At 36.0% G+C, this 27044-nt stretch overlaps 1 protein-coding gene across 2 annotated transcripts in view; it reads right to left on the bottom strand.

Annotated features, from left to right (window-relative positions):
* Positions 1 to 501: 501 nt before the first annotated feature.
* The window catches only part of UBE2V2 (ubiquitin conjugating enzyme E2 V2), a 40729-nt gene continuing 14186 nt past the window's right edge, over positions 502 to 27044 (bottom strand). For both annotated transcript variants that reach the window (XM_027603945.1, XM_027603954.1), the window contains exons 2-4: positions 14736 to 14884; positions 9706 to 9831; positions 502 to 3615 (exon numbers count right to left, since the gene is read on the bottom strand). In XM_027603945.1, the coding sequence (XP_027459746.1) occupies positions 3469 to 3615; positions 9706 to 9831; positions 14736 to 14884 (422 nt within the window). In that variant the 3' untranslated portion in view covers positions 502 to 3468. The remainder of the gene's footprint in view (positions 3616 to 9705; positions 9832 to 14735; positions 14885 to 27044) is intronic.

Here is a 27044-nt window from a genome sequence, read left to right as displayed (position 1 = left end):
TAAACACCATGGCAACCTCTTCATATCCACTTATTTTTTTTAAATCATGTACTCACTCCATGAGTTCCCCAAACTCGCTTATTCCACAAATTGATGGTTTTGACGTCATTTTCTGTATCACCAAATACCTTCAAATTTTTCTCTTCAGAAAATGCATATGGTGTATCTTTTATTTTCAACGTTCCACTATACTTTTAAAATAACATTTTCAGTGTGAACTATGGTAAGATTTCCATCCACTCAATATAACTTCTATAAGGCATATTAACTTTAGCATAAAAGGTATTTTATTTCCATACATTTCCTGCTTTTTAGTAAACACAGTTCTGGGTGGGAATTAACTGCCAATGCTCATATAAATTCTGTAATACACTGTATCCATTCCATTCCTTTTTATACTGTTTCTATTTTATATACAAAATACATATGCTTTCCAAAATTGTGAGAATTGGAATCTTTTTGTGAAAATAACCAAAAATCAATCAAGATGATACTGGAAAATTACATTGATACTTATCAGAAAAGTAAAATCAGTGCCTTTTATTTAGATCCTTCCCAGCAATAAACAATACTATGATTCTACACATAGGTCTAAAAAATATACTTCTAAAATGAAATCAGGGGGGAAAATTCCTTAAATACCTACCAAATCCCACTATTCATTACAGTAGACTTTATCATTAGTACTTACATTCTTTAAACTGTACATAAGAACACAATCATGTGCTCATTAAAAGGGTTAACATAGTTTTGACCAAAGTCTGTAATTCCATGATGCACCTACCCAAACCACCCAAAGCCATACACACCAAATCTATTAAGGATAATGTACTAATATTTTCCAGCTGTCTCCTCTAAATTTTTAAAACAATATTAATTTCACATGTATTTATCAGTAAAAATATATACAGTGGGAAATATTTAAAATCAATGAATTGGCATTAAGTAATCCAGACCAATAAACCATAGTGAGTAAAACTAATGTACTCTCCAAGCACTTACTCAAATTGAAGTGTGATAAATTCTTTTCAAAGGATAATTTGAAATTATAAATTTCCTCTGTATTACACCCAGAAGACTCAAATACCACGATCCTTACAAATGTTTATGGTCCAAAATTCTGAAAAGTAACACTTAACCCATAACAAATGCCATCACTTTAAAAATATTAGAAAAAATATGTTAAAACCAGCAATTCTGAAAACTAGTAACTAAAACCATTAAAACATAACACTGACCTAATAGGAGAAGAATTTCATTTCTGTAATCTTTATTAAATGTGTTGATCATCCCCTAGGATCACAACTGCTAGCCTTTTAAACAAATTTTGAAGGCAATTTTACAGTTCATTTAATACCATACACTCCTATAACCTTAGCCACTTTAGAAAACAAAGGAAAAACTGCTTCAAAAATGCAGTCTTAGAAATGTTACTATAATTAAGAGTGGTTCTATATTAGCTCCTTTTATAATCAACCAGTGTGTTTCAGATTGCCATGTATATCTTGATTGTGACATGCAAAATGGATTCTGCTTTGGAAACTGTCTAATTGGCATGCAAAATTCTGCAGAGATCCATAGTCCTAAAAACAAAACAGGAAATAAATATCCTCAGGCCGACTCAGACAACATATACTTGGGGGAAGAAACCCTTCAAAATAGTGGATTTGGAAAGGAAAGAGGACAAGAGATCAAGGTACCCAGATTTTCAGCGCACCAATATAATTTAACATTCAGATGGTTATTAGCTACACTGTACGACAAGACACGCTTCCAAAGTGGAAAAGTAGCTGCTAGTCTGATTTAGACCAGTAATGGTCTTAAAATGAAGTCATTGTAATTCAAGTTAATCTTCAACCATTTAAAATTTTTAAGAATGTATTCCAAGATAATTCATTTCAAACCTACTTTAATAAATTACACATGCACTAATTTGTGGGTATATAATTTCTATGTATCATCTGAAAGCATTTTAAACATCTTTGATAATTAAAAATAGCCATGTAGGAATTAGTAAATTCAGACAAACTGTCACTAACTTTCATGTATTATTAACCAAAAAAAAGTAGCTCAGAGCTTTAACTGTGAATGACTTGATAACATGTCAGGCATCTTTGAGAAATTTGTCCCTGTTATCTAACTGCCTTTCTATTTTCTTCAGGGAATTCATAAGAAAAGAACATTTTTAACAAAGTAGTATAGCCAGTGCTTTGAAATGAAAAACAGTGACCTAAAGCCTTGAGTCATTTTGGTTAAGACAGACCATAAATGAGCTTTCACTTAAGAATTACTATTCGCCAAAGTGGAGGTTAAGTGAAACGATAAAATTAATCCCAATTAGTATTAGAAGCACTGAGGGAAGAAATGTCACAGAAAACTAAAGAAAAAAGAGGTTACAAAGAAAAAATGGAATGTGTATTCGGATAATTTGCAATTTATAATTCTGTAAGAACTGCTAGAATTCATTTTTAAATAATAGTTCTGGTAAACTAAAATTCAAAATATAATACCTGGGATTCCTCTTTCTCCAAAGAAGAAATTAAACTAATTAGGTAGTTTGTTCTCTGAAATACTCTGCAAATTCCAATTCAGAAGAAGTATATAAAATAGGATAATAATAAAAGGTATTTATAGATGAATAGCTACAATAATTCCAATTTTTGCTACCTCAGCAAGGTACTGTATATATACCACATCAATATAATAGAAATGGCACAGTTTCTGAGGACACGTTCCACATTTTATTTACATTTTAAGACTAACTTTAATCTCAAAATCACATATCCATACACCTATTTCCTTTTTGTTGATTTCACTTAAATGCACGGTTTGTCAAACAAAGACTGTAAACAAATATTTACCATGTCTGTTACATGTAACACACAGGAACGGCTTTTAACAGAAATTCATCGACCTCCCCCACAACATTTTTTTATTATAAATACAGGTATCAAAACAATCCTGAACATATTTTTGATACTACTAGTAGTCAGCACCCACACCGCTTCAAAAATTAACACAATTTGTGACAATATTCATTGTACCTGCTACTTTAGACAATTTCAACTGAAGCTCTTTCACTAAAGCAAGATGGATAAAGCATGCCATTTGTTTTTCCTTCTTGAGACTTTTTTTTACTTTTCAGAAACACATATGCTTCCACAGCATCTGACTCTTCTCTCCATGCTTTCATCTTGTAAACCTGAATTCTATTTTGAGTACTCCAGGTTTATGCTTAAATGATAGTGCCTTAACAAGAGAAAAAAAATTGTGCTGCATTTTTCCTCCTGTAACCTGAAAACATAATGGTGTACATATATTAAATATATTCTTACAAATGTCCAGGTCATGTTTACCAGCTGGAATTCTTGTACTTAATGTGTGGGTATTCTGCATTGTGATATTTAATCAAGACATTAACATGAGTAGAAGGTTGTTGATTTAAGACAAGTTTGAGATCCACTAAAATTAATTGTTGTATGTTTGTCCTTCTGGTGGCTGTGGAAGCTTCATATTTTCTTTGGACATCATTAGACGTCTTAGCTCTTGAAGTACAACTTTAATGCTATATGAATTTTGCCATTTTGCTAACACTGGTATGCTCCGTGCATCCACCTGAAATGGGGGGGAAAGAGCAAAATTAACTACAAAGTTTAAAGTACTATGGCACCAATTTATTAAACATATTTTAATGAGAAGAAGTGCTTTTAAAATTCATAGCCTGGCTCTATTTTCACAAAAGAGAACCTTATGAAACTACAGGTTCATATCATACTTAGGAAAAATAGTTACTTCTGTAACAGGTATTTCCTAAAAATATATGTATGTCTTTTGTGTGTATGTGCTTTTCTATATCTTACAATAAACATGTAGTGAACTTTGGACATCAGAAATAAACAAACGTTACATTAAATAACTACACTGTAAACATATTTAACAATTGCTTCTTGATGAGGTAAGGTCTGAAGGTTCCTCTCCATTTCCAATGCCACTACCCAGAATCTGGGAAATTATCTTCACTGGGATTTAGGAAAAAGCTGTGAACCTGATCTCTGGTTTTGGATTTTTCTTTCCAGTGTTTTCTCTGCACTATACTAAAATAACCTTCCACTGAAGAAGATGGACAGAATCGGACTGCAGCTCCTTCAAAGCCTTATTCCCAGATAACTGACATCACTTGACCTGTCTGGCAGTTCCCTGGAAAACCCCACTCGCAGGGTTTTTCTTTATCTGACCTCAAAATTCACCGATTGAGTACTGCCTGTCACTCCTCCCAACCACATCCACACCTACCCCAGGAATTTGTCAAAAATAATCAGCGTCAATTGTTTTAATATCTCTGCTGCCTGGGGAGACAATACAAACAGGAAGGTGATCAAAATATTTCAGAGGAAAAACTGGGAAATAAGATGCCCAGAGGGGCTTTGAAAAGTTCCAACATATCTCTGGGAATCTAGAAGACTACACATTGACAGGGCTGTGCACAGGCTCACAAAAGACTTGATAAACTCCCACCTGTGGCTGACCTTGAGTAACACATAAAAAAGATTACAACCAAGTGGGATTTATCCCAGAAATGCAAGTTTGGCTCAGGATTTTAAAAATTAGTCAATTAATAAACCATATTAATAGAGAACAAAAACCGTAATTATTTCAACAAACACAAAAAGATATTTGATAAAAATCCAACAACTTTCATGAAAAAAACACTTAACAAACCAGGAATAGAAGGGTACTTCCTCAGCCTGAAAAAGGGCATCTATAAAAACCTACAGCTAACATCATACTTAATATCACTGCTACTCAACATGGTACTGGAGGTTCCAGCCAGGCAATCAAGCAAGAAAATGAAATAAGAGGCATCAGACTAAAAAGAATGAATAGATCAATCTCCATTTGCAGATGACATGATCTAATATATAGAAAATCCTAAGATATCCATTAAAGAAACTAGCAGAGCTAATAAATAAATACAGTAAAGCTGCAGGATACAGAATCAATTTATAAAAACCATGTCTATATACCTGCAATAAACAATCTGAAAATAAAATTAAGAAAACAATGCCATTTACAACTGGATAAGAATAAAATGCACAGGTATAAGTGTAGGACTGATATGAGGAAAACTATAAAATATTGTTCAAAACTTAGACCTAAATAAATGAAAAGACATCCTCTATACATGGATTGGAAGACCTAATATTGCTAGGATGACAATACTCCCTTAATGGGCACGGGGTTTCCTCTGAGAAGGACAAAAATGTTCTAAAATTAGATTGTGGTAATAGGTCCACTATCCTGTGAATACTAAAAAAACACTGAATTATATGCACTTTGAATGAATTCTATGGTATGCAAATTATATCACAATAAACTGCTTAAAATAGAAGAGAAAGATAATTTTTAAATAATTCTCTTACTGAAACAGTAAGAAGAGTATTATAATGTTAAGATATACTTAAAGTGCTTACTCTAATGCTTTAACTTATGGAGTAGCAAGCCCCTTAGCCTATTTTAAGTAGACTCCATTAGTGAACAACAATTTACAAGTGGAGAAAATACGAAGTTCTTTCCAAAGCAGAAACAAACACTTCCAGCTGTAAGGTTACATGATAGTTAAATAAACATAAGTGATTGCAAATCCTGTGAAATACCAACAGAGTACACAAAAAACTGGAGGAAAAAAAAATGGAGAGAGGAGAGAAAAAAAGAGCATGGGAAAATAAATATGTCAGAACAAATCTGCATCTTATCATTCTATAATATACAATAAACTCCAAAAGTTGAGACCTCACAGCATAAATACCTATGATTTACGTTTTACAGTGCTAACCACCCACAAGGAATAATTCTGTCTTGTTGTATTAAATAAATATAAACCAAAATTACTAAAGCAAAACCCATAATTCATCAGGTACTTAAATAACCTCAAAATATATAAAATTATCCTGGCATATCACCAATGGTCAATGTGAGATTATGGTTATTTATTTACTAGTTATGAAAGTAATACTTTAAATTCTTAAATATCGATCAAAAGAAAAACTGATGTCCAGTGTATTCACCCTACCTCTAACCCTCTACACACTCATCTACACTCTAATAATTAAAATCAGTATTTCCTTTTTCTGTTTTCAAATCCCCGTTCCAGATTGACAATATGAAGTGTTGGTGAGAATGTACAATCACAGGGTACTGTTATACACAGCTAGCAGGACAGACATGGATACAGCCCTGTAGAGAGCAAGCTGGCAATATTCAAGTTGAAGGCAAGCCCCACACCTCAGCAGACATTCCACTTCTAGGTGTATGCCCTGGAGCAGCGCTACTCAAAGTATGTTCCATGGAATGATGTCAGGCCTTGAACTAATTTTTTGCTGGTGCACCACAAGATAAAAACACAGAAATTGAGAGTGTTTCAAGAGTCCTATGATAATTTGACAGAGAAATTTTCACTTAAAAAATCCAAGCTTGTATTTTATCTTTTTTATTTCATTTTCTTGGTAATTTTTATTGTATTTTACAAAAGTACTGATCTGTAACATACTGGAACCAACAAACCAACCAACCAATACCCAAGTCTTGAGAAGCACTGCCCTAGGATAAAAGAATACATGTATAAGAATGTCCACAGTAGCAATCTTTTCAGTGAAAACTGAAAACACGGGTGCCTGGGTGGCTCAGTCGTTAAGCGTCTGCCTTCAGCTCAGGTCATGATCCCAGGGTCCTGGGATCAAGCCCTGCATCCAGCTCCCTGCTAGGCGGGAAGCCTGCTTCTCCCTCTCCCACTCCCCCTGCTTGTGTTCCCTCTCTTGCTGTGTCTCTCTCAGTCAAATAAATAAATAAAATCTTTAAAAAAAAAACAAAGTTGAAAACAGCCTAAAGGAACAATCTAATTTAAATGACTCAACATGGATGAAGCTCAAAAATCACTGACAAAAGCAATACAATACAGAAGTATACACACACATGCATAGTAAAAGCACAACAATCATGCTCAGAAATGATAAGCACCAAATTCAAGATGAGACTACGTCTCTGAGGAAAGTGGAAGGGGAAACTGGGGAAAGGTACACATAGCTAACAACCATTTAAAATATAGTCTTTCTTTAAAAGAAGAAAAATACTAATAAAGCTATTACAAACAAGACCAACATTCTAAAATTTGACAAGAGAAATGGAAGATGTTGGTTATATCATTTTCTAAAACTTGTCTACATGTTAAAAATATTTCTTGTTTTTAAAACACCAAAAATGAGGGCGTCTGGATGGCTCAGTTGGTTAAGCGTCTGCCTTCAGCTGAAGTCATGATCCTCGGTTCCTGGGATCAAGTCCCGAATCTGGCTCCCTGCTCAGCAGGGAGTCTGCTTCTCCCTCTCCCTCTGCTCCTCCCCCCTACTTGTGTGCTCGTTCTCGCTCTTCTCTCTCAAATGAATACTCTTTAAAAAAAAAAAAAGACACCAAAAATGAAAAAAAAGAGAAAAGTGGTAATGAACTTAAAGTAACTACTACAAAGAAAAAGATTATCAGAGTAAAAAAAACAGAATTCAGACTGCAGAATCAGGAAGGACTCCTCTGAGAAAGTGACATTTACACTAAGAAATGAAGCATCTGTAAGGATTAGCCAGAGTGGAAGAGATGTCCAGACCGAAGAACAGACAGTGCAACAGTCCTAAGGCAAAATGAAAGGTGTGTGGGGCAGTGTGTACCCTGTGAGTCCCAACGAGACATAGCAAAAAGCATGCACAATGAGGCTGAAGTCGTTAAAGGATATTAAAACACAGAAGTGACATGACACAATTTGTATTTTAGAAAGATCCTCTGGCTCCTTGCTCTGCAAAGATTGGAGGAGGTAAAAAAGCAAATTCAGAGAGACTGTTGCAAGACAAGAGATGATGGTCAACATTCATTCAGTGGCAATGTAAACAGAAAAGTAAGACCTGACTCAAGTTACAATTTCAACAAAGACTGACAGGATTTATGGTAGATGGGCAAGGGAAGAAAAACAGAGAAAGAGACAAAATGTCAAAAAGTAGGTAAGACACCCGTGAGATCAGATAAACTTGTTAGAGGTGTGCCTGAAATTTAATCCTGAATTTCCTAGTTCCTACAACAATGCAGAACCCACCATTAATTAATTTACAGAGTCTATAATATGAAAACAAACCAGCAGTTGAGAAGAACAGCTCCTCCTGGTAGAGAAATTTAACAAAAATATCTTCCTCATAAAGGCAATGCTGTATGTCACAAAAGAAATTCCCTAAACAATACTTTCTGTAAATTCAAAATGTTTTATAATACTATTTCTATAACATTTCTTAATATTACCTGACATAGAAATAATTAAGTTATTTCTAGAATAACCATTGAAAGAATAGAAAGAGAATTTAAAAAGTTGAGAACAGCCATTTCAAAAGTAGACAAGAAACAGAAACACACGGAAAAACAGAAACCACAAAATAAGGTAATTTATTAAACCTAAATGTATTAATATATTGTGTATTAAATGGACTAAATATTCCCAGTAAATTACAAAGATTGACAGACTGACAGGAAGGACTCTCAGGACCCAGCTTTTAGTTGGCATGCAGCAGGTAGAGAGGTTTGGAAGTGACCCAGCAGGTCCGGAGCTGAGATTTCCAATGACCTGTTCATCACCTTCTTCCTGTCAGGATCATGCTTTCATCCAGTGCACCCAGCAGCGAGGCACTAGCCATTCCAGGGCCTAGCTGTGTGCCTGCATATTTGACTGAGGTTGGGGGCTAGAGGGATAGCCAGAGGGAATTACAAATGTGGAACAGATGAAATGTGGACTATGCTCTATCGTGTTGGAATAGAACTGAAGGTACTAGCATAAACTCATGGTTTTTTTGTCTTTGTTTTTCATTTATTCATCAGAGAGAGAGAGCGAGTGAGCAAGAACGAGCAGGGGGGAGGAGGCAGAGGGAGAGGGAGAAGCAGGCTCCCCGCTGAGCACATGGCATCTCAAGAGTCTGGATTTAAAGGTCTTAACATGAGGGACACCTGGGTGGCTCAGTCGGTTATGTGTCTGCCTTCCGCTCAGGTCATGATGGAGCTGCGCATCGCGCTCCCTGCTCAGCAAGGAGTCGGCTTCTCCCTCTCTCTTGCCCCTCCCTCTGCTTGTGCTCACTTGCTCTCTCTCTAATAAATAAATAAAATCTTTAAAAAAAAAAGTCTTAACATGGACGTTAACAAACTCACTCCTCATACTGAAATTCAGCCTTTCCACTAACTTCCCTGTGTGAATCTGGTAGAACATGTCATTTTGGTTTATTTGCTTTCAACAGACCAGCGCTTATCCTGTTTGTTCTAATACAGACATACTTGTTCCTCAAAGAAAAGCCTCCTCTTTAAGAATATTCATCTTTTTAATTTCACCAAATGTACCTTAACCTAAAGAAAAATAACATTCAAAAGGAAATAATGGTCTTCTTTTCACCAAATAAGGATTCAACTAAAATATGACTACTGAAGCAATTAATAAAACCCTAAGAAAACTGCTATCATCACATCTATCTAGGCTGGTACATAAAGGTTTTTTTAAGGATAGGTTGATTTATAAGAGAAAAACAACATTAAGATTAACTTTTTAACTTCCAGCTAAACAAGGGTCCTTTTTAAATTTTGTTTCTCCTGACTACATATTATTCATTATATAAGAATAAAATGACTATTTTAACTTACCATTCCACTGGAATTATTAATTCCATTCATATTAATTTTGGTTACAAATCTAACTGATGGAGGAGCTTCTGGGTATTTAGGTCCACATTCTACTTTCAGGCTATATATTCTGTTTTCATAATTTGTCTGAAAGGCAAAAAATAATAATAGTAATAATAATAATAATTATATTCAAATGCTAATAAAGAGAAAAAGTACAATATGAATATATTTGATATTACTTTATGATCAAGAATTTGCTTTTCTACGTTGAAATTTATTTGACTTATATGGTCAGAAAAAAATGGAGCAAGCACACTTAAAGTCAAGATTTAATAATATTAAAATAATTCTACAAAGTAATATCGAGACAATCAGAACTTGCTTTTTGTGGTACAAACAATGCCTATAACAAAATTAAAAGTAAAAAACAAACAAAACAAATCCAGATTTTGTTAAAAAAAAGTTTACATTGTGAGGGAGGGACTACTTGACTTGTATCAAACATATGTAAAGGTTTCCATTTGTCCAGAACAATTCTATCTATTCCTACTGTCCCAGTATTAATTATTAACAACACTTCTTCACTCTCAAAAGGGTCTGGCTGGACAATAAACTACACGGTTAATCCATTTATACAGCAATCAAAAACTTCTAGCTAAAGGGAAACCAGCATATTATACCACCTTACAGCAATAAAACAATTATTTCATGCCCATTATATTTATATTACTTCATTAACCTTGTGATTCATTAAATTCCATTTTCAGAGCTCTAACAGCAAGCTTTGTGTCTCCATATCATTTTAAAATAGTTTCTTATTTAAGAGGTTGAATATCACATTATAAAATAACTATTTTAAAGCTCCCAAATAAAATACTTCCAGATTATTTAGGCTTATTTTCATGCTATAATTAACTCTTTATCTTATGGCTTTTGCTCACTTGGTTAACTTATTAATGTACAATTAATAATAGTAAAGAAAAAAATGAAAGTGACAAATTTAATACCTGTTGGTTCCTGCATAAACCTGGAAAAACAAATTAGCTAACCATCTATAAATTTCACTTACCCAAACTGATGCACAGCTTCCTTTCCCTTAAGAGCTATTCCCAAGTGGAGGTCAGATCTGGGATATTAAACTACTGTAATTTAAAGTGTATGCAACAATCTTGTACATATGATTATTAAATATTTTGACACTTTAAAAGAAACACCTGTATAAAAGTCATCCCAGTTTAACAGCACACATCAATTAACAACATGCCCAGCACTGGATACACATTAGCCTCTCTGTAAAACTTGCATTAAAAAATAATAATAGCCCCCAAGAAATTCTACAATGTTGGAAATACTCACTGTATGTGGAAACAACCAGAACTCTCACACTTTGCTGGGAACAGAGAATGGTATAACCGTTTTGGAAACAATTTGGCATTTTCTTATAGAGAGAAATAAGTGTCCACCTACCCTATGATGTAGCAATTCCAATCCTAGGCATTTTATCCCCCCAAAAATGGAAACAAACATGTTCACAAAAGACTTTTAAAAGAATGCTCATAGCAGCTTTATTTCTAATAACCACAAAGTAGATAAAATCCAAATACCATGAACACATTGTGGTACAGATCCATACAATAAAATACTACAGAGTGATAAAAAGAAAGACACTCCTACCATATGGAACACACCTGAATCTGTAAGATACTGTGCAGAATCAAAAGAAGCAGACCAGTAAATACGAACACTGCATGATTCCACTTATACAAAGTTCTACAACCTGCAAAACTGCTCCAAGGTGCAGGAAGTAGTGCCTGGGGTGGAGGTGGGAAGAGGCACAGGTGACTGAAATGTTCTATATCTAGAGTATAGGCAGCAAGGTATATTTGTGGAAACTCATGGTAAGATTTGTACATTTCATTATACGTAGGTCAAAAAACTCTAAGCTAGCCTTTTGATCTAATTCAATGCTTAGAGTAAAACATCATCTAAACTTTGGACACCTTGGACTAATTTTATAACCTCTAAATTTTATTTATTTAATTTATTTTACTTATTTATTTTTTTGACAGAGAGAGAGACACAGCAAGAGAGGAAACACAAGCAGGGGGAGCGGGAGAGGGAGAAGCAGGCTTCCTGACGAGCAGGGAGCCCATGCAGGGCTCGATCCCAGGACTCCGGGATCATGACCTGAGCCAAAGGCAGACGCTTAACCGACTGAACCACCCAGGCGTCCCTATAACCTCTAAATTTTAAAAAACAGCCACATCTTTCTATTATCTAATAAAATAGTAAAATAAAGTAAAAGGAACTAATATTTACTAAATATATACTAGTCAGGCACCTTCCTATTGTCTAATTAAGTCATTTAATCCTCCATATTTCTTTAAGATTTTATTTATTTGAGAGAGAGAAAGAGAGCACTTGCACATGCGTGAGCAAGGGGATGGGTAGAAGGAGAGAGACAATCTCAGAAGACTTCGTGCTGAGCCCGACACAAGGCTCAATCCCACAAGGCTGAGATCATGACCTGAACTGAAATCAGGAGTGAGACGCTTAACCGGCTAAGCCACCCAGGCGCCCCTCCATATATATATATATAAAGATGGATACAGTATCTTCATTTACACATGAGAAAACTTGGGAAAGTTACTAAACCTCTAATGCTAAAAAATATTGCTTCAGAAAATTTAAAACACAAACATATATGGAAAAACAAAATTGCTAATCATATAAATCCAAATACTGGAATAACATAAAGAAACAGGGATCTTAATAATGCATAAAACAATTTAAAAACCATTAACCAAGTAACAGTATGGTAAGGTAAAAATTTTCCCATTATCCGAGTTAGATGTAGATACCTAAAGCTGAGGACAAACTGCTCTAAACCTGGTACCTTCTAAAGAGAAAACAACTAAGGTGAGACAGCAACCCCTGCAGGTTTTATTGAAAGGCAACTGAGGGCACCTGGGTGGCTCAGGTCATGATCCCAGAGTCCTGGGATCAAGCCCCGCATCGGGCTCCCTGCTCAGCCGGAAGCCTGCTTCTCCCTCTCCCACTCCCCCTGCTTGTGTTCCCTCTCTCGCTGTGTCTCTCTCTGTCAAAAAAATAAAATCTTAAAAAAAAAAAAAAATTCAAAAGGCAACTGAATGAGTGCACAAGGCATTCACCCCACTGGGTCCCACATGCCTCAGTGAGGAAGGTTAAGTGGAGAGAAAGCGGGTGATGCAAGGCAGAAATCACTGGCTGGCTGGAAAGATGCTGTGCCTTTTTAAGGTGCTCCCCTCTTGCCTCTTCCTGGCACCCAAAGGAAGTGAGAAGAGGCTCTAAGACCCCCACCCCCAGAAAGGGGGAAGGCCCAATGAACAGAAGCCCAGCATGGCCACTGGCGGCACTGTGTCTACATGCCCTTTTCAAGCAAGCCAGGCCCACTCCTCCCCAAGCTAGAGCAGCCTTCACTGTGCACTGGGCATAGCCTGGACACAGGAGCTTCCTGCAGTTCAGTGACACCAGGAAAGGCAGCTAATCTGGGGAGCCCTGCTGGTGACCCCAACAGTATGAGATCAAGTGGGAGCTGCTCTTCCATATTTGGGAACTATGCTATGGGACAGCCCACAGAACCACTAAGGAACTCATACACAAGCTTCAAAACATTCCTAACATTTGAAGTCCATTGGAGGTAGTGCCTGGAGAAAAACGAAATCTAAATAATTTCAAATTTATATTCTATCAAGCTCAGACTGTCAAATCTTCAAACTATTCATTAAGAATGTTCATAAATTAAATCACTTTTTTTAACCAAACATGGTAATAATGTTCACAGGCACTGAAAATCAAGGTTTTCATTACAAATACCAAGTTATAAAATACATCAATATTACATTTCCTTCCTCAACTATCTTATAGAAAAATCAAAGCAGTGGAAGGAAGTGGGAGTTTGTTAGGTTAAGTAGTGTGTTCAAATCTTGCAAAGGAATACCAGAAAATATAAAGCATACATTAATTAACTCTCTAAAGTTAACATTGCTGATTACTTGGATCCATTTTTCTTTTGTAATAATCAAGAGGAAATCTAAACTCTACCCAACAGCAAAACAGTTGAAATGCTCTCATAAGGTAGCCAATAGTATACAAGACTGAAGACTAAAAAAAAAACAAAACCTTCAAATTGGTGTTCTTGCCAGTTAAGTCAAAAACATTACGCAACATATATTTCAAAGACTCACTGCCAAGAGTGCTGTAAATGGGACCTTTGAGTAAGGAATGCAATGTAGAAAAATATTTCCCAGTCTGGAAAAGATTCTGAGTACAAATAAAACTTCATAAACTTGAGAAAGACCTAAGAATAAAACACAACTGGATCTGTTGCCAACAATGCTAGAAAATATGCAAAAATCACAGACTTTTCTCTATACTTTATTAATGAAGAAATTGAGGCCTATAGCATTTACAAGGCAAGTCAAATGTCAAAAGGGCAAATAGCAGTACGCACTCAAAACAAACCAATTTAGAAACCCTTGGTTACACACATAGCAGATTAGTAACATGTTATGTCAAAATATACTGTTTGTTCTTCCCAAATACCCCTCCATTTCCTCACCTTTTCTCCTCTCTATCTGGAATGTTCTCCATCCCCATCACCACCTTCTGAAATCCTACCAGTCAGTCCTTTAAGGCTCATTCCAAAGGCAACTTCCTCCACTGTTCAGCCTTCCTCAATTATTCCAGCTAGAAGAAACATATTCTAAAGTCCCGTAGTGAACTTTCTCTGCCATATTTAAAGTCTGTCATTTGTACTTATTTTTTCTCCTCTACTAAACTGCTAACACCTTGACGGCAATGACCATATCAATCTTTTCCCCCCAGGCCTCCATAAAATCAAGCATTATACCTTACACGCAGGAAGCATCAATAAAAGTATACAAAATGAATTAAAAGGGAGGAATTGTTTCAGTTAGAGGTGATAATTATTTTAATATCAATACTATAAAAATGCTTACTCTAAAATGACAATAAATAATAAAAAATATATAATTTATAGCACTGACCCTTGGTGGCCCAATAATCATGCCTGTCCACCTTGTAAGTGTCATATCTTCATCATCTTCGAGGCCCCAGCTAACCGTACCATCGCCTACTCCTTTTTGTCCTTCTTCAAGTTCTTCCAACAAGCGAAAATTACGAGGAACTTTAACTCCTATACAAAAGAATGTCAATGTAAATGTAAAAAGCCCATAATTACAAGAGCTACATATATTCAAATTCAGCTTTTTCCAAATTAACTTTTATAAATTATTTCCCCAAAAAGACAAAATTCCCTTTAAGCATTCTGCTCAGAAAATGCTCAATCAAAAAACTGCTCAAAATGTTAACGCTAAAGAAAACACTGTACCAAATATTTACTGCAATACAGAACATGTATATAAATTCCTAATTAATCAATGTTATCCTGACATAAAAAAATCATAAAGAAATCATTATAAAATGAATATTTTCTGTAATTGAGATTTCTGTTCCAAGCCTAGAACAATGCATCAAATAAATGGGCAAAGACCAAAGTTCATAAAAGTTCAAATTTATTAACAAACATTCTCTAATGCTTTTTAAAGAATAGAATTATGTTCCATCTTTAAAAAAAAAAGCGCTAGAGGGTACTATTTTTTTCTACAATGCTGAAGCAGCCCCACCCACAGTCCCCAGTCAGTCTCCTTTCCTTTTCTCGCCCCAAACCAGTAGGGTCTTACCTCTTCCATGTCAGAACAGCGCTTAATCATCACTTGGAGAGTTCCTCCATTGAGGAACAACTCTCCTCATGGATGTAAGTTTCCTAAGACCCACCCTTCAACTCTGGGCCCAACCTAGCAACTATTGATCCACTAGCCCTTCTCATACCTGCCTTTCTTTAGACCTCATTACCCCTACTTTATATCTAAAATCTTTTTTTTTTTTAAGATTTTATTTACTTGACAGAGAGAGATACAACGAGAGAGGGAACACAAGCAGAGGGAGTGGGGGAGGGAGAAGCAGTCTTCCCACAGAGCAGGGAGCCCGATGCGGGGCTCGACCCCAGGACTCTGGGATCATGACCTGAGCCGAAGGCAGACGCTTAACAACTGAGCCACCTAGGCGCCACTATATCTAAAAGCTTAACACAGACGTCTTGCCCTCTGCCTAGAATCTCCTAGCATTTCACAGTTTTCACTCTTTCATTCTCAATAAACCTGGTCTTTGCCACCATTGTGACCTCCAACCCCTAGAATCCAACCATGATTCTTTTAATTGACCACAACCTTTCCCAAAATTATTGGCCTGGCCTTTCCAAAGGATGGACCCTGTGGCTCCCATGTTCTTAGCAGCACCTAGTTTGAAACATCCCCCAGTCCAAACACATAAGTCTTGAAAAAATTATGTAAATGCCCCTAGAAGCCTCTCTCTCTGGCTCTGGAGCTTGCACACATATGCTTGCACACTCTCTCTCATGCATGCACACACACAATTATGAAACAGAAAGAATTGACATCTCCTGCTTTTTTTTTTTAGACATCTCTTCTAAAGAAACCGTCATTTTGTGTAACTTCTCTCTTGGTACTAATTCACAGTAATCCTTCTGGACATACAATAAAAACGCAATAAATATTGTAACTTATAAAGAACACTAGCCATTTTAGATACTATGCTTTATAAAAAAAAATGCTTGAAAATTTTGGGCCACAGAAATATGGAGCGGTCATAAATTACAAGAAACAAGAGTAGTCACTATTACAACTACTATGATTACTAATAACCACTTGTGCTACTTTAAGCAAATTATCCCATTTAATCCTAAAAGCACCCATTTTACGGTTAAAGGAACTAGGATATGAAAAAGTTAGGTGACCTACCCAAAGTCACACAGCTGTAAGAAGCAGATCCTCAGTTTCTAGACCAAAGCCACTTTTAACCATCAAGTTGCACAGCAGTACAAACTACGCAGGCAGGATGTGAGGGTGATCTGGCTGTGACATCTGTCACCCCACTGATCGCCAAGGTTGATTCAGCTGATCTGACTGGCTAGGCTGGTGTCCCCTTCCTCCCTCACCACTCCATGTGCGTCCCTCCCGAAGCTGCGTGCTCAGTTGAAGAAGATGACCTTCCCCAATAGAGGAGGACCATTCTTCGGTCAAGGGTATACGAGTAGCTGTGCTCCCCTGCTAGAACCTCCAAACAAGCTCTCTAGATCCATTTGTAGGAGAATGTAGGGTAGTCAAGTTTCCAAGACTCCAGACACATCCAAATGAGGCGCTGCATGCAGCAGTCTGCCTTTCTTAGGGGGGAAAAAAACCACACAGGCAGCATATTCTGGCACAGATCTAAGTTTCGGACTGCCTAAGTCCAGTTCTGCTAACCACTTGATATGTGACCCCCCCAGCCCTGTTTTCTTGCCTATAAAAGCGAGGTAACAGTAGCTCCTACCTCATGGAATCACTGTGAAATTAAACAAGGTAATCCATCTTAAACTCAATAAATGTTGACTATGATGATAATTTTAGTATTTGTTTTTAGACAGAATTACATAAAAGTTCTATTAACCTCCATCTAAGCTATGTGAGAAGAAAAGCTCTTTGTACAACCCTGTAGGGTGGACCCTAGAAATTGTATCCTAAGCTGTAAGTTTCTATTCACCTAACATTGCTATTTTCCTATAGAGTCATGACTTCTACAATATATTGCTACTGAATTGTTTTTTTAAAGTAATCTTAAATGAGTTTGATTACCCTTATCCAAGAATTATTAAATTTGCATTGAATTTTGTTGCCTCCTATTTATAAACAATTCAGTCAAGTGACCTTTATGGCCACCAAAACTACAAAGTGAACGATGTAAAATTAATGCTTTTTCTTTTTTTACATAAGTGCCATAAAAGTGATAAACCTAGTTACTGCTAAACTTTTCACCCTTTCTTTATATAGCTTTTTGGGGAAAGAGTTCTAAGATTGATAGATCAATTACTGACAATACTAACATTCAAAAAGTTATAGCAGCTACTTTCCTTTTAAAATATAAGACGGGGCGCCTGGGGGGCTCAGATGGTTAAGCGTCTGCCTTCGGCTCAGGTCGTGATCCCGGGGTCCTGGGATCGAGTCCCGCATCGGGCTCCCTGCTCAGTGCAGAGCCTGCTTCTCCCTCTCCCTCTGCCATTCCCCCTGCTGTGCTCTTCTATCTAACTCTCTGTCAAATAAAAAAAAAAAAAAACAAAAACCTTTAAAATATAAGACAAACAATAACCAAAAAACACTGTGCCATATTTTCAAATTCAGGACTAGAACACTCTGGCTTTATTTCACCCAACCACTAATGTCTGTGAAGAAAAAAAAAAAGCCACAAGATGGGGATGTTGTTCCATGAAAACTGAAGTATTACATAAACTGCCTTCTGGATCTCTGCCATCTACGAGCCTTTTTCTATAGTTCTACTTGTCTTTTTCCTGTATGTCTGTGTGTGTTGTTTTTTAATAGTTTTAAATATTTTACTCCCTTAGTCTGGGATCGTCATTAAAAAAAAAATAGTAACCCACAAATCTACCCCTTTCTAGCTGACACTTTTAAAATGCTGTCAATTTTTGGTCCAGAAGAACACCAGAGATCATCCAGTCCAAAACTTAACACTTTAGAGGAAAGAAAATTATCACAAAAAGTCACTTAACTATTTGTTGACAAACCAATTCAAAAACCCATCTCCAGGCTTCTCCACTAATCTAGTTTTCTCTTGAGTAGATTACAATGTAACCTGCACTTCTGAGGAATAACACCAAAAATATTACCATCCATTAACACAAACAACCTAGAAAACATGCTTCCAGCTTTTTAAATCTGAAAGATATCAAATTCCAAATCACCTGCCTTTAACTCCCATGATACCAAAAATAAAGGCATAAAGACTACCAAATAAATAGAATAAATCTTGCCATGCCATATTTATTAGGAAAAAAGATTTCCCAACTTTAATTTACAAATCTTTACCTTTTTCAAGTTACAGCGAAAAAGGTATAAGACCCTGAATGTAATAAATCTGTCAATCTATCCATACAAACATGAGAAACGATAACAAAGCAAATCTATCAGTTTGCAATTAATCATCTAAATTAAATAGTTCTAAAGTAACACTAAAAAAAGATGAGAGGTAGTGCAGTTTTAGAGAGGGTAGTGTGGATTCCAGTTCCAGGTGATGGTAAACAGTCTAAGATGTACAAAAGTCCCCAAAATTCAGGAATAATTATTGTTACCATTTAGTGTCTCTTCAGATTACTTTCCATACACAATATATGATTTCCGCATGTTACCAAAATGAAATGATGACTCATAGCTTTGTAACTTCCTTTTTCCCCTACTTATGAACATATTTCTATGGAAGACATTATCAAGTGCCATTTTAAAATGCCCCAATGAATAATATTAGTCTTGCTTGAGGGGCAGGAGTAGGGAGACCGGACCAGAGGAATCATCACCTACTCAAAAATTAAAGGAAAACACCTGTAGGGATGGAGTAAACCTTTTCTGTGTTATGTGCTTTAGCTGGTCCTCAAGAACACCCAAGTCGGCCATGGGTCCCTTCCCCTTATCCTACTACACAGAATATCTATGAGGTTAAGGAAGAGAGTATCTGGGGCATGTGTGCTGTGGTATGCAGCCAGGCTGTTTACCTGCCGCCTGCAGAGTTCTTAGGTGTGGGTTGCAACAAACCTGAGCAGACACACTGTTAAGATGGAACTCGTGAAAAGTCCCACCTGTGATTTTAGTTCTCTGGTTCTGCCCCATTTTGGGAGTTCTGAGTTCTCCTCAAACCCCCAACAAACTGACTTGATTAAACATAACATATTTATTGAGCTCCTCCTATGAGACAAACATCTGCTAAAAGTTTTACAGGCAGAAAGTACTTCATTAAAGCTCACCTTATAAACTGATATAATATCACCATTTCACTCGGTAAGAAAATTAAAGCTTAAATTATTAGGTTGAACCTTATAAAATGAAACTGCTACTATTCAGGCATCTTTTTAACCAACAGAAAGAGTAATCTCATAAAATTCAATCTAATTATATGAGTGAGTGAGTCAGGGTTGAAGCTTAGCCATTATTCTCCAATGCCTCCTCTGGAACCCACTAGTCCCGGATGGAACTCATTTCCCTAGCTACTGCTAACTTGTCCCCAGTCCCTGCAAATCTGATGGGGATGAGAGACACACTTGGCCAACTGTGGAAGCAACTCTGACAAAATACATACTGTTCTGAACTCTCTTGAAAAGAACCTTTCCATACGTCACAGACTGGGTGTACTCAAAGCAAAACATTCCTATCCAGTGAAATAACATAGCATTTTATATTTTTCAAATTACTTTCTCATACAGCCATCTATCTGTATATAAAAGAAATTTTCTGAGCTATAATGGACAGCTATATCCACATTTACAAAGACCAAAGACATGAAGTAACTTATTCAAAACCGTAGTAAGCTAGCAGCTGAGTCAAAACTAATACTCAAATTTCCCAACACTCTATCACTGTATACTGCATCTCAAACTCCAGAAAATTTTACTCATTTTTATTTTAAGTAAGCTCTAAGCCCAATGTGGGACTTGAACTCATGACCCCAATATCAAGAGTCACATGTTCCACCAACTGAGCCAGCCAGGCACCCCAAAATCCAGAAAATTTTTTTAAAAAGTAGGGAGATTACAGAATGTATAGAACTTAAAATATGTATTTTCTAAAAACCACTCATTGTTGAAATATGTCTTATAAACAAAGAATTTCTGTAATTTGTCATGTAAAAAATACTGTAAAGAAAATATTAAAATTGAAGTCCAAGAAATTTCTGGTTTTATGGTGCTTAAAATCATGTATTAATAAAAGCATTTATAAAACCTGAGTAATACTCTACAATTTTTCAGTAATTTAAGACTCAAATATTTGTCTGATTTTCACATTATCTTCCTTAATGAGACAAACAAAATTATGAAAACACAAAGTAGAGGAACACACATAAGGTATCAGGAGACCTATATTTTTTTTTAATAGATTTTATTTATTTATTTGATGGAAAGAGACACAGCGAGAGAGGGAACACAAGCAGGGGGAGTAATAAAGCCTAAATCCAGAAAAAGAGAAATAATAAAGATTAGAACAGAAATCAAGGAAATAGAAACCAAAAGAACAGAACAAATAAAACTAAAAGGTGTTTCTTTAACAGAACTAGCAAGATTGATACCCCAGCCAGACTTACTGAAAAAAAAAAAAAAGAGAAAGGACCCAAATCAGTAAAATCATAAATGAAAGAAGAGAGATCACAACCAACACCAAAGAAAAACAATTATAAGAAAATATTATGAGCAACTATATGCCAACAAATTAGGCAATCTGGAAGAAATGCATACATTCCTAGAAACATATGAACTAACAAAACTGAAACAGGAAGGAACAGAAAACCTGAACAGATGCATAACCAGCAAAGAAATTGAAGCAGTAATCAAAAACCTTCTAACAAGCAGGAGTCCAGGCCAGATTGCTTCCCAGGGAAATCCTACCAAACATTTAAAGAAAAATACCTATTCTTCTAAAACTGTTCAAAAAACTTGAAATGAGAGGAAAACTTCCAACTTATTCTATGAAGCCATTATTTGATCCCAAAACCAAAGACCCCACTAAAAAGGAGAATTACAGACCAATATCCCTGATAAACATGGATGCAAAAATTCTCACCAAGATACTAATAGGATCCAATAGTACCTCAAAAGGATTATTCACCAGGATCACCAAGAGTGGGATTTATTCCTGGTCTGCAGGGGTGGTTCAACATCTGCAAATCAATCAATGTGATACACCACAATAACAGAAAAGATAAGAACTATATAATCCTCTCAATAGATGTAGAAAAAGCATTTGACAAAATGCAAATTCCTTTTTTGATAAAAACACTCCAGAATGTAGGGTTAGAGAACATACCTCAACATCATAAAGGCCATATACAAAAGACCCACAGTGATTATCATCCTTAATGGGAAAAAACTGAGAGCTTTCCCCCTCAGGTCAGGAACATGACAGGGAACATAAACTCTCATCACTGTTGCTCAAAACAGAACTGGAAGTCCTAGCCTCAGGAATCAGACAACAACAAAAAATAAAATAAAAAGCATCCAAATCAGCAAAGAAGTCAAACTTTCACTCTTCACAGATACACTATGTAGAAAACCCAAAATACTCCAAAAAATTGCTAGACTGATACAGAAATTCAGCAAAATCACAGGATATAAAATCAATGCACAGAAGTCAGTTGCATTCCTATGCACTAAGAAAGCAGCAGAAAGAGAAATCAAGGAATTGATCCCGTTTACAACTGCACCAAAAATGAAAAAATACCGAGGAATAAACCTAACCAAAAAGGTAAAAGATCTGTACTCTGAGAACTACAGAACACTTATGAAAGAAATTAAGGGTGACATAAAGAAATGGGAAAACGTTCCAGGCTCATGGATTGGAAGAACAAACATTGTTAAAATGTCTATGCTTCCCACAGCAATCTACACATTCAATGCAATCCCTATCAAAATACCATCAGCATTTTTCACAGAGCTGAAACAAATAATCCTAAAATTTGTATGGAGCCAGAAAAGACAAATAGCCAAAGGAACTGTTGAAAAAGAAAACCAAAGCTGGAGGTAAAACAATTCCTAGACTGTATTACAAAGCTGTCGTCATCAAGACAGTATGGTACTGGCACAAAAACAAGACACATAGATCAATGGAACAGAACAGAGAACCCAGAATGGACCCTCAACTCTATCGTCAACTACTCTTCAACAAAGCAGGAAAGAATATCCAATGGAAAAAGAATGGTCTCTTCAACAAATGGTGCTGGGAAAACTGGACAGCCACAAGCAGAAGAATGAAGCTGGACCACTTTCTTACACAATACACAAAAACAGACTCAAAATGGATGAAAGACCTAAATGTGAGACAGGAATCCACCCAAATCCTAGAAGAGAACACAGGCAGAAACCTTGGCCACAGCAACTTCTTGCTAGACACATCTCCAAAGGCAAGAGAAACAAAGGCAAAAATGAACTATTGGGACTTCATCAAGATAAAAAGCTTTTGCACAGCAAAGCAAACAGTTGACAAAACTAAAAGGCAACTTACAGAATGGGAGAAGATATTTGTAAATGTCTTACAGAGAAAGGGCTAGTATCCAAAAATCTATAAACAACTTATCTAACTCAACACCCAAAGAACAAATAATCCAATCAAGAAATGGGCAGAAGACATGAACAGGTATTTCTCCAAAGACATACAAATAAATGGCCAACAGACACATGAAAACATGTTCCACATCACTCGGCATCAGGGAAATACAAATCAAAACCGCAATGAGATACCACCTCACACTGTTCAGAATGGCTAAAATGAACAACTCAGGAAACAATAAATGTTGACGAGGATGTGGAGAAAGGGAAACCCTCTTACACTATTGGTGAGAATACAAACTGGTGCAGCCACTGGCAAACAGTATGGAGGTTCCTCAAAAAGTTAAAAATGGAGCTACCATAAGACCCAGCAATTTCACGATTAGGTATTTATCCAAAGGATACAAACATAGTGATTCGAAAGGGCATATTCACCCCACTGTGTAGAGCAGCAATGTCCACAATAGCCAAACTATGGAAAGGGCCCAGATATCCATCAACAAATTCCATAAACAGAAAATATGGTGTATATATGTACAATGGAATAGTACTCAGCCATCATAAGAATGGAATCTCGCCACTGGTAACAACCTGGAAGGAACTAGAGGGTATTATGCTAAGTGAAATAAGTCAGTCAGAGAAGAACAATTATCATATGATTTCACTCATATGTGGAACTTAAGAAACAAAACAGAGGACCAGAGGTGAAGGGAAGGAAAAATAAGATAAAAACAAACAAGGAGGCAAACCATAAGAGACTCTTAACTACAGGGAACAAACTGAGGGTTGCTGGAGGGGAGAGAGTAGGTACGTTACTGGGTGAGGGGCATTAAGGAGGGCACTTGAAATAATGAGCACTGGGTGTTATATGCAACTGATGAATCACTAAATTCTATCCCTAAAACTAATAATACAGTATATGTTAACTAAATTGAGTTTAAATAACAAATGTAAAAAAAAAAAAAAATAGGGCGCCTGGCTGGCTCAGTTGGTTAAGCGACTGCCTTCGGCTCAGGTCATGATCCTGGAGTCCCTGGATCGAGTCCCACATCGGGCTCCCTGCTCAGTGGGGAGTCTGCTTCTCCCTCTGACCCTCCCCCCTCTCATGTGCTCTCTCTCTCTCTCTCTCTCAAATAAATAAAATCTTAAAAATAAATAAATAAATAAAGCTCATTAGTGGGAAATTTGGCAGAATTTGAATAGGGCCTATATGTTAGAAGTTCTGTATCAATGTTCATGTCCTGATCTTGGAAAATTACATTGTTGTAATGTAAGAGAATGCCTGGTTTTAGTAAACACATAGCGACATATGTAAGAGTGAAGAAGCATATGTCTGTCACTTATTTTCAAATGGTTCAGAAAAAAATTGTCTGTGTGGGTAGGGAAGGGGAAAGAAAGCACATATGCAAGTACACATAAAAACGTTAAAATATTAACATTTGATGAATCTGGGTGAAGGTATTATATGGGAATCGTTTGTACTGTTTATGTAATGTATCTGTAAATCTGAAATTATTCCAAAAGAAAAAACTAGGAAAAGAATGTACTTTTCAGTTAATGGTGTTAGGACATTTTATCTATATGGAAAAAATTAGATCCCTATCTCACAGTATACATAAAAAATAAATTCTAGGCAAATTAAATGCTAAATATGAAAAGCAAAATATTAACTTTAAGAAAATATAAGGTATCCTTATGACCTGAGATATAAAAAAGAATTTCTTAAAAGTAAAAAAAAAAAAGCAAAACCAAAGGACTGATAAACTTCACGAAATAAAAAACAAGTTCAATGAAAGATAAAAGATGAGCCACAGACTGAAAGAAGATTCGAGTAACATGACTGGCAAAATGTTACCATCTAAAATATAGAGACAAGGAAAAGACAATTATGAATAAGAAACTCCACAGAACAGGAAAAAGGACTGAAAAATAAACATAAAAAAAAGATGCTTAACATCAACAGTAATCAGGGAAACATAAATTAAAACCATAATAACTATCCCCCAGATAGACAAATATTAAGTCTCACAATACTTTATTTGATGAAGACGTAGAGAAAAGAAGCTCATTCAATGTTGACATGAGAATAAACTAGTACAACTACTTTGGTGAGCAAACTGGTAATATTTAGAAAGATCCGAGCATAGGGCTGAAGAAATTCATTTGAGTGCTCAGAGGAAGACAGGAATAAGAATGCTCACTAGGCATTATCTCTAAGAGTGAAAACTTAGAAACAACCTAAGACTAACAAGGTATAATCAATGACACAAGACTATTGCAATTACAGTAAAAGAATTAGAGCTGCAAGTATCCATCAATGCTAAAGTTTTTAAAGCACAGTATTTAACGAGTACATGGTTTGTTTTGCAAGTTGAAAAAGTTCTGGAGATTGCTGCAAACAACATGAATATACTTAACCTTACTGAACTGTACAGTTAAGATGATAAATGTTATGTTATATATATTTTATCACAATTAAAAAGAAAAAAAATGAACCCCTCAAAAGCCATATAAAAATGTCTTTTTACTGTTCCTGAGTACACACATATGTAGCAAAAGTAGAAAGACACTTGTGCAATATACTCCAAAATGAGAATAGCAGTCATCTCTGGGCAAAGAGAAAGAGGCCTAGGACTTGGAAGGGTACTGATAATATTTATTTCTTCAAAAACAACCTGAAGCAAGAATAATTTACTAGAATTTGAGAGAGTTTTCCTGCCATTTAAAGTCTCTTTAAAAAAGGAGGGACATCACCAAAAAAAAAAAAAAGAGAGAGAGAGAGAGAGCGAATGGTAGGCAATGTTTGGGGACAGTAGTTGAGAATGAATGAGCAAAGAGCCAGATACGGCCTGGAAGGCAGGGCTCAACAAAGAAAGGGCAGGTGCACTTGCTAACTCAGACTTTACCTGCAGCAAGGGGTGGGGTTGGGGGCGGGGGCGGGCAGTAAGCATTAACTCCATTGATAAGGAAAGAAGAAAAGGAAAATAGCATCAGTTGTGATGAAAGACCAGGAAATGCCTCAACTAAGAAAACTGTAGTTCATTTTATTGTAATCCTGTAATTTTATTTACTTCCAATTAACCAAAATCAAAAATCAACTACAAGCTAGAAACTATGTGACACAAATGGGATCTAGCACTGACACAGTCCCAGCCCTCTTGCAGCTTACAGTTTAATAGGGGAGCAAGACACAGAAATCAGAGTATGAGAAGTGCTACAGACAAGAAGGAGCAACACAAAATTTTCATTAATATTTTGCTCTACCCAGAAACTAGCCAGGTGACTCTGAGCAAATAGTGTTTTTTACACTGCGTATTTCAGTGTGAAATGTGGAACTAAACTACATGAGTGATGTACAACCTTTTGTCCATCCCAACAAATCTCAATGACCAATACATAAAAGCTTACTACAGGAAGGAATCCACCAGTGTAGGGAGAAAAAAGAGGCAACAGGAAGAAGACATCCTCTCGCCTTTTTTCTGCCCTCATCTCCATTCTCTGGTTCAGAATCCTTCCTGAACCACATTTTTTCCAAATTTAGGATTCTTGAACTCCATGAAAGCAAGCTATCAGAGATCAATTTTGAAAAAAAACAACTTACCTATATGATTCCTGAAACACCTTTAAATCAAAGATAAAATGCAGTTTTAGTGTTTGCAATTTATACTGCTTTACCTTCTAAAAATTCATGATTCTTTTACTAACTTGCAATCAAAATAGTTGAGAATCACTGTACTTTGTAGCACATTAAAGGTGGCCAGAAATTCTTTGCTATTCTTACCACTGCAAAGTGTCTAATTTTCCTTCCTTCATTTTATCTAGAGGACTGTTTCAGAATTATCGGACATGACCCTATCTTAAGAAGTTGAAAAGAAAAATAAAAGGGAGAAGTATGAAATATAAGGTATAAAATTCTCAAGTTGATTTCAATATTTCTTAATTAAAACCTGCTAATATCAATAACCAGTTCCTTGAACAAGCAGTAAATGTTCACACGTTTATAACAATGGGTAATATGTATTTCACAGACATGTCAAACGATAAAACAAGAACATAAGCCAAACAAGAAAATTTTTAAAAAACAAGCAAGCTAAAGTATGATGAAATTATACAACCATCAAAAAATAAAATTTAAAACATG

Source organism: Zalophus californianus, chromosome 4 (assembly GCF_009762305.2).
Source record: "Zalophus californianus isolate mZalCal1 chromosome 4, mZalCal1.pri.v2, whole genome shotgun sequence".
NCBI classification, from domain to species: Eukaryota; Metazoa; Chordata; class Mammalia; order Carnivora; family Otariidae; genus Zalophus; species Zalophus californianus.
The sequence above is the reverse complement of the archived record's forward strand: the minus strand, read 5'-3'. Positions and strand labels throughout refer to the sequence as shown.